Below are 8,309 nucleotides of genomic sequence, written 5' to 3' on the forward strand. Positions count from 1 at the left end.
ACTGACCTATCTCAACACCCTATCCCCTAAAAACACACACGCACACTTAGACTACAACTGCTTATAGTATAACTTTTTCTTTGAAAAATAAACTTGATATTATTTCGCTTCTTAAGTTTATTAGAAATTATTTCTCTTCTTTCCTTTTATCTGAATATTCCCATCTGTATTGTTTTCCTATTTGCTGCATGAGAAATTCCCCCTAAATTTGATGGCTTAAAATAATCAATATTTATTATCTCATAGTTTCCGTGGGTAAGAAATTCAAGGGAGGACTAGCTGGGTGATTCTGGCTCAGGGAACCTGTGAGGTTATTGTCAAGATGTTGGGCAGGTCATCTAAGGTCTTGATGGGGCCAGAGGATCCACTTCCAAAACAGCAAGTTCTCGTACGTGATGCTGGTATGAAGCCTCCCCCCACGAATCTCTCATTAGACTCCTTGAGTGTCCTCCTAATATGGCAGCTGGCTTCTCCCACAAAAGGGCAAGTCAAAACCATACTGTCTTTTGTGAGTTAACCTAAGAAGTCACACACCGTCATGTCCACAATATTCTACTTGTTACACAAGCCAGGCCTATCAATGTGGAAAAGACATGAGGTGGTCTTTGAGGTTGGCTACCACACCATCCCTTCTGTAACCCAATTTCCAGATCATTGGGTCCCAGGTGTGAGATGTGTTTAGACAAAAGATCCTAACATTTAAGACACTGAGAGCTCTGACTACAGTCCAAGGGCCACAGGAAGCCAAACCCAAGCAATCCTCTGCCTTGGTGGGACACAGGGACCTACTTGGAGAAAGGAATCTCTGTCTCTGGTTTCACCTCCAACTGCCACTAGCATCAAGCCCTCAAGGAACTGGGGGCCTCAACATCAAAGAGAATTAGGTCAAAACAGTCTTATCAGCTGGGGAAGGGGGAGCTAGGATGCTCTAACACTGTTCTGTTGAGCTTCCAAATAATGTTATTTCCAGTATTTCACAATATGGGCCGAGAACAAAAGGGAACGAAGACCGCTGTCCTCATAAGACTTTGGTGGTTCCAACCCAAGCTTATCTTTCCCCCACTGACTTCTCTTGTGCTTATTATTTTTACTGCACAATTAACTTTTCAATATATATGATCTGATTGTCTTTGATGAGTAATTTAGTACTTTACTATATATTATGAGAACAATTACTTTTGAGTCTAAATCCGCCCCCAGCATGTTGTAAATTCCTTGAAGTCAGGGAAATTAAGCTTATCACTCAGCCCACTGTCGGTGTCAACAGATTGTTCTCCAGGAAAATATCTCCCTCAACACACTTACATACACACAAGATCAAACACATGCACACAACAGGAGCAGGGCTCTGCAAAGAGCAAGGCTTATTTTTCCCTTTTTACAAAACATTAATTAGACTTAGCCAGGATCATACTGACACAGTCATTCTCTCCTTAAAAGCACACACATGTTAAAAAGTACATCTCAAGAAGGTGTTACACCGCACTCAAATAGTCCTCAAACTCATGCAATTAAAAAGACACACAGGGCTTCCCTGGTGGCGCAGTGGTTGAGAGTCCGCCTGCCGATGCAGAGGACATGGGTTCGTGCCCTGGTCCAGGAAGATCCCACATGCCACGGAGCGGCTGGGCCCATGAGCCATGGCCGCTGAGCCTGCGCGTCTGGAGCCTGTGCTCCACAGCGGGAGAGGCCACAACAGTGAGAGGCCCGCGTACCACAAAAAAAAAAAAAAAAAGACACACAAACACCCCAGAAGGAAGAAAGATTTCCTTCTGGCCCATCAACAACAAGCTGCCACCGGCTGCAGCCAATGAAGAACCGTCACAGCCCTCCTCAATTCTTCCTTTCCTCTATAAAAGCAAGCCCCTCTCCTCTGTTCCCAGAACCTGTTTATGGTTTGCCATAGTTTGCTTGGCCCGAATTGCAATTCTCTACTATTCCTGAGTAAACTCACCTTGCTGGTGGAAAAAAAAAAAAGACACATAAACACACATTGATTGTCACATAGTCCTGGAGACTCTCCTACACTCCCAGAAATGTACCTTCACAGTCTGGCCTATGCATTCTACTTATCTTTTCATTCATTTAACAATTTTGAGCACTGGGTATCAGGTTCTGTATTAGATGTGTGAAATCTGAAGATGGAATGATGCCTTCTTGGCTCTGACACAGATAACCCCAATCCAATAAACTAACTGCTATACTAGGAGTACATATTTATATAAAATGAGATGGGAGTATGAAGATTAAATCTTACTGAAGGTCAGGCAACACAGAAGAGGAAGGAAAAGAAGCTCAGTGTTGCATGAAGTTGAGGGCTACGTGCGGGGAGCTGACATTGTTTAGTTGCCGGGATCCTAGCCAGGAAACCATCAGAAAGGAGTTTTTCTTTCAACGTGAGGCCCCCTGGGCCCAAGACAGAAAATTAAATAATATTCTTGACAATGGGACACAGACCAAGGCAGGGACCTGTTGGAAGCCAGAGGCAGAGCAGTAAAGAGGGAGGAATTCCTACAAAGGAAGCCCAGGTGGGTTGATGGATGCACTTCAACCCCTGCAGAGACCCACACGGGAATCTCTGTCTCCCCCCGCGAAATGTCTTCTTTCTGAAGAAGATGGGCTTTGAGCTGGATCTCAAGGAGGCAAGGAAGGGGCATAGGGTAGTGGAGAGAGATGTGGGAAGTTTTCCCCTTATGAGTGAGGGAGCAAAGAAAGGACAGCAAGGAAAAGGGACTGAGAAAAGTTCAACCTGAAAGGAGCAAGTCTGGAGTCTTGTCTCCAGAGGCAGTGCAGCCAGAAATCCTGAGCAAGGGATTGAGAGGAGTTGCTGGGAGGGGAGAAGGGGTGACTGGTGGCTGAAGGGCACAATCGGAATAAATTGGGATGGGCTAGAAAGAGTCATAGGGAGTTGTGTGGGAAATGGGAGTGCAGACAGGAAGGGCTTAATCAGGGCTGTGATTGTACAGAAGAAAGGGAAAGGGTAGATTTGGCAGCTCCTGGAACCTGGGGAGAGTAGGCAGAGGCGATGCTTCAGAGTTGCCTGGGTAAACGGTAAGTGCATTTTCCACAGGGTCAGAGCAGGCTTTGATCTTTGGAGGAAGAAAAATTCCTTTTCATTTTGCTGGAACCAAATGTGTGTGTCAGGGGTAGATGGGAACAGAAGGAGGGAAGTACATCTTCATGACTAGGTACCCTGGGCTTGGAATGAGAGAGACCTTGGCTCAACCAGCCCAGCTACTTACTAGCTATGTGTGCTTGGCTAAGTTAACCAACTTCTTTAAGCCTCAGATTACGCATGTGCAAAAGAGATATAAAAATACCTTCCCAATGTGGCTCTTCCAGAAAGCACCTGGCACAGGGCCTGGTACATAAGCAAATTCAATAAGGGTTAACTATTTTCATAATTATAATTAGTCTGATCACTAGAAGCACATTGTTCAAATGAGGATATGAACCAGTCAGATCACAGTTAAGACACTGTATTCAGATCTAGTTCCCCACCTGCTATGAATGACACAGAGAAACTCTAGCCTCCCCAGGGAAGGGTGACTCACAGAACCTGAGAATCAGGAAATATGAAGAAAAATTAACAAATCCTGCAACTGTTTAACCCAGCTGAGGGACATGAGGATGGCTAGGTAAAAAGGCAGTAACCTTCTATTTAACTTTAGAATACAATACCGTTTTGTTAAAGATTCTGGAGCCAGGCTGCTTGGTTTCAAACCCCCCCCCCACCATCAGTCATCTCTTGGTCAAGTTCCTGAACCTCTCCAGAGCTTCAGTTTTCTCATCTATAAGATAGTTAAATAGATTACCCACCTCGTAAGATTATTGTGGCAATTAAATCAGTTTGAAAAATACCTGGCACATAGTAAATGCTCAATTTGTTAATTCTTATATTGTTGTTGGTGGTGGTGCTTTTGTTGTTGTTATTATTATTACATTATTACTCTCCCGGGTACGATTTCAGGGCACCAGATGGCAGAAACACTGGGGTTTTTTTTAATAATTTCAGCAGTGGAAAAACAAGAATAGTCCCCTGTACAGTGGTGATTCCCACTTACTGGATGAGTTCAAAAAGTCACTGATAATGACTTAGAGTTATTGTAGAGAAGATTCCTCCCCCAAGCCGTATGTAGATTTGCCATCTCTTAAACCCTTGGGCATCCATTGTGAAGAAAGTTAAGACAAGGCCAGGCCCTTGGGCAGCAGGGGCAGTTGGCCAGTGATGCAATAACTCCCACCGACCGCCAGGGAGCAGCAGAGCTCGACCCGGGGTTGCTTCAGCCACAGAAAAGAATTTTTAATTCCTTCTAGGTGTTCTGTCTTGGCTGTTTGCGTGGTCCACCAATCCCCGTGCACACGGCTGCAGTAATCCCGCCCATTATTGACTATCCAACCAATCAACGAGTGTTCTGCTTGGGGCCGGACCAGAACGCTCCGACGGTCACTAGGAGCCGGGAGTTGGGTGTTCTAGCCCCGCCCCCAGGCGGCTCGGCCAATCCCCTGAGGCGGAGCAGGATGACACCCAGGATGTGTCCCGAAGACCACGTGGCTCCAGGAGGCGCCAGTGCTAGGTAGGTGGAAGGTTACCCGGCCCGGGGGCGGAGCGGGACGGGCCGGCCTCGCCCCCGGTGACCCGCTGTTCTGTGCCCTCCGTCAGCCATGGGCGTGCAGCCCCCCAACTTCTCGTGGGTGCTCCCCGGCCGGCTGGCGGGGTTGGCCCTGCCCCGGCTCCCCGCCCACTACCAGTTCCTGCTGGACCAGGGTGTGCGGCACCTGGTGTCACTGACGGAGCGCGGGCCCCCGCACAGCGACAGCTGCCCCGGCCTCACCCTGCACCGACTGCGCATCCCAGACTTCTGCTCGCCGGGCCCAGAGCAGATCGACCGCTTCGTGAAGATTGTCGACGAGGCCAACGCCAGGGGAGAGGTCAGTGGGCGGGGTTAGCCCCGGGAGGGTGGGACTTGGGAGGGGTCAGCGGGGACACGCGGAGCTGGGGAGGGCGGGGCCAGGAATAACTTAGCTGGGTTCCGGGAGAAAGACTGGAGGAAGAGGGTGGGGCCAGGAGACCATCTCAACCAGAACAGAAAGCCAAAGCGGGGCGGAGGCGGGGGGAGGGGGGCGGGGCGGGGGCAAGGGGGAGGAGTATGAAGAGGGCCCAGCAGTGTGAATTGGGCTCGAGGAAAGGCAACGAAGAACCAGCTGATGTTGAGTTGAGAAGGAGAAAGGGTGAACATACTTGGGAGAGATGAGGGTTGAAGTCAGGGGGTACTGAGCAGTCTCCAGAGCAAGGTTCTGTCCAAATGTAATGGAGCCACATTTTAAAAAGGTAAACAAGAAGCAGGAGAAATTCATCTTGATAATATAATTTAACCCAGTAACTCCAAAATATCATTTCAACATATAAGCAATATAAAATAAATTCTTAACCAGATATTTATATTTTTCATTGTCCTACATCTTTAAAACCTGGTTGTATTTTACAAGTGAGGGTCAGGAGAGTGCTGGGAGGGCGTTGAGCTCCTCCCCACCCAGCTCCCCCTTCGCAGGCGGTGGGAGTGCACTGTGCCCTGGGCTTTGGCCGCACGGGTACCATGCTGGCTTGTTACCTGGTGAAGGAGCGGGGCCTGGCTGCAGGGGACGCCATCGCTGAGATCCGGCGCCTTCGACCCGGCTCCATCGAGACGTATGAGCAAGAGAAGGCGGTCTTCCAGTTCTACCAGCGAAGGAAATAAGGGACCTCAGCACTCTTCTGCCAGGCCCCCCACGGCCCTGACCTGTCTATTAGATGGGGCCAGAGATGCGGAAGTGAACTCAAAGTGCTAAGCCCTCCAGCGGTCAAAAGACAGAAGTAGCCCTTCCTGCAGGCAGGTCCTGGTAGGAGGATGGCTGGAGCAGCACCAATGTGGGGTGTCCCTCTGCCACTGCCTTGAATAAATAAAGAACCAGCTCACATTGCATAGCACTTTAAGTTTACAAAGTGCTCCCACACTTTGTGACTTTTTTTGCGCCTCACAATAGCCCCATAATAAAGGGAAGGCAGAAGGGCCATCCCTTCTTTGGATGAGGCGGCCAAGGCTCAGAAAGGCGCAAGGTTACACTTCCGGAAAGTGGAAGTATGGGCTAGGACTACAGCACACATTTTCAGCCTTTTAAAGATGCTGAAACTCTTATGTATCCGATCTCTAATAATATTTGATGTGTCTTCTGGGGAGCTGGTCAATGAAAAGGAATCAAATCCCTGGCAGCCCAAGGTCTCTGATGCTCGCAGGCCAGGAGGGACCCTGTGGACACAGCCCCTCAGTCCAGGCCCGCATGCCCCACGTGTGTCATCCCTTTAGCCCTCTTACGACAGAGAAGGCCTGGATGCTGTGCTCACAGATAATCACTGTCTCCATCTCCCAGGGGCTGGGTGCCTTTCCCCAGCCTCAGGCTGCTCCGCTCACCTGTGACCTCCAGCCCATTATGCTGCCCCACAGCGTGAGGCTGAGGAATGCCAGAACCCATTCTCTCTGGGCAGGTATGCAGAGGGTATTTGATGATTAAATGAAGACATTCAGGGCTTCGAACCTTGGCCATGTTTCTCAGATGTTACCTTCACTTCCCCATTGGATGCCATGATACCAGCACCACCACCACACCTGCAGCTTCGAGAGATAGGATGAATGGGTTAGACTAGCCAGGTGGACTCTTTTTGCTATAACCCCTGCCTGAATTCCTGTCCGCTCTTCTGTAATGGCAGGCCAGGATGGATAAGGTAGGAATTCATCATGAAATGTGTACTGAGTGCCTGTATACCAGGCTTTGTTAGATGCAGAGGCCCTGCAGCTGAAGGGGACATGATTCACAGCCTTCTGGAGGCAGGGAGCCCGACAGAGTCCAACCACATAGAATAGGTACCATGGCAGACATGCGTTCCACATCCAATGGAGACATGGAGGGAGGAGGCAAGGGTCCCCCTGCAGACCCCAGCCTTTGTAGCCCAGGCCACTACCAGCTCCAGGCCACCCACTCCTCACTGCATCTTCCTTCCTCTGCCGCCCACCCAACTCAACCCCCCTCCGACCCTCTTAGACAAAAGGAGTATGAGCCAGAGTCTTGCCAATCTAGCAGCGAGAGCAAGACTGTAAAGTGCCCTCGCCGCCCCCGCCTCCTTTCCTCTGTGTGTCGAATCTGGATAATCAGTTCCTTCATTCTGTTCCCTTGGTCCCCACCCAGTTTACCCAGGTGAGGGCATCTCTCAAAGAGAAGAACCTACAGTTCCAAGCATTCAGGCTAAAACAGAGGAGTGAGAAGTAGCAGAAGAGGGGAAGCACTGAAGCCCTTACCCTCTGCTCATCAAAGTCCCCTCTGCCCTGCCCACCCACCCACTCCTCCCGCAACAGCATGACCCATTCTGTTTCCTGATGCAAACCAGAGCAACTTCCAAAGGAGTATTTTGATTGTGTGTGTGTGTGCGCGCGTGTTTGTGTGTACACGCGAAGGTGGTGGGGCAGGAAGGGTATGAACAGCCCACTTCCTGGATCCCTTCCCTCCAGTTACCAGGATGCGGGGAGAGAAGAGACAGGCTTGAAGCTGCACCTCGGAGTTCTGTCTCTGATCCCAACCCGCTGGGGTCACACAACCGTTCCTCACGTTGTCTGAGCCTCCATTCCTATCTTAACTCCAACCCCCCACATCCTCTGCCCTGCAGGAGAGGAAGCTGCCCTTCTCTTTCTCCCAACCCTCTTTCAAAGGAGAGGAAAAATTTTTCTAACTCCATTAAAACCCTGTGTGCAGCCTCCATCCCCATAATTTCAGCAGGTCTCCTCTGCCTCAAGAGTTCCTCAGGGAAATAAACATACAATTATGTGCTTAAGGAAATTGGTTTGTTTGGGGTTTTTTTTGCGGTACGCGGGCCTCTCACTGTTGTGACCTCTCCCGTTGCGGAGCACAGGCTCCGGACGCGCAGGCTCAGCGGCCATGGCTCAGGGGCCCAGCCACTCCGCGGCATGTGGGATCTTCCCGGACCAGGGCACGAACCCGTGTCCCCTGCATCGGTAGGCGGACTCTCAACCACTGTGCCACCAGGGAAGCCCAGGAAATTGGTTTTTAAATAAGTAAGAGTTGACTTGAAATGAAAAACTCTGCGCTTGGCCTTCCATCTACCTTGAGAGGTTAGCCTGAGTCTCTCTTTGGGCTCTTTCCCACCCCACCCCCAATTTTTTGCCTTCGCACCACACCCTCTTCTGTATATGGCCACCAAAGAGGGATTGCAGACTAGCTGTGACCCTTCCCCATTCTACCCCACACTGAGATGACAGGTG

General features: G+C 49.9%; 1 protein-coding gene and 1 long non-coding RNA gene across 3 annotated transcripts in view; one reads left to right on the forward strand and one right to left on the reverse strand.

Annotated features, from left to right (window-relative positions):
- The window catches only part of LOC137219550 (uncharacterized), a 38,692-nt gene extending 34,536 nt beyond the window's left edge, over positions 1-4,156 (reverse strand). The window contains exon 1 of the long non-coding RNA XR_010941166.1: positions 3,682-4,156. This is a non-coding gene — a long non-coding RNA (uncharacterized lncRNA). The remainder of the gene's footprint in view (positions 1-3,681) is intronic.
- A 272-nt stretch (positions 4,157-4,428) lies between these two features.
- DUSP23 (dual specificity phosphatase 23) lies at positions 4,429-5,983 on the forward strand. Of its 2 annotated transcripts, XM_067728292.1 has the most exons (3): positions 4,429-4,577; positions 4,664-4,932; positions 5,553-5,983. In XM_067728292.1, the coding sequence occupies exons 2-3, from the start codon at positions 4,666-4,668 to the stop codon at positions 5,736-5,738; spliced, it is 453 nt and encodes a 150-aa protein (XP_067584393.1). In that variant the 5' UTR covers positions 4,429-4,577; positions 4,664-4,665; the 3' UTR covers positions 5,739-5,983. The 2 variants fall into 2 exon arrangements, with proteins under 2 accessions (XP_067584393.1, XP_067584394.1); XM_067728293.1 differs by lacking the exon at positions 4,429-4,577 and having other exon boundaries at positions 4,584-4,932; positions 5,622-5,983.
- The last annotated feature ends 2,326 nt before the right edge of the window (positions 5,984-8,309 follow it).

The sequence above is a fragment of the Pseudorca crassidens genome, chromosome 2 (genome assembly GCF_039906515.1).
Source record: "Pseudorca crassidens isolate mPseCra1 chromosome 2, mPseCra1.hap1, whole genome shotgun sequence".
In the NCBI taxonomy this organism is placed as follows: Eukaryota; Metazoa; Chordata; class Mammalia; order Artiodactyla; family Delphinidae; genus Pseudorca; species Pseudorca crassidens.

Coding starts and splice junctions, on each gene's coding strand:
- DUSP23 (XM_067728292.1), top strand. CDS start 4,666: ATGGGCGTGCAGCCCCCCAACTTCTCGTGGGTGCTCCCCGGCCGGCTG. Junction 4,933..5,552: donor AGGCCAACGCCAGGGGAGAG/GTCAGTGGGCGG, acceptor CCCCCTTCGCAG/GCGGTGGGAGTGCACTGTGC.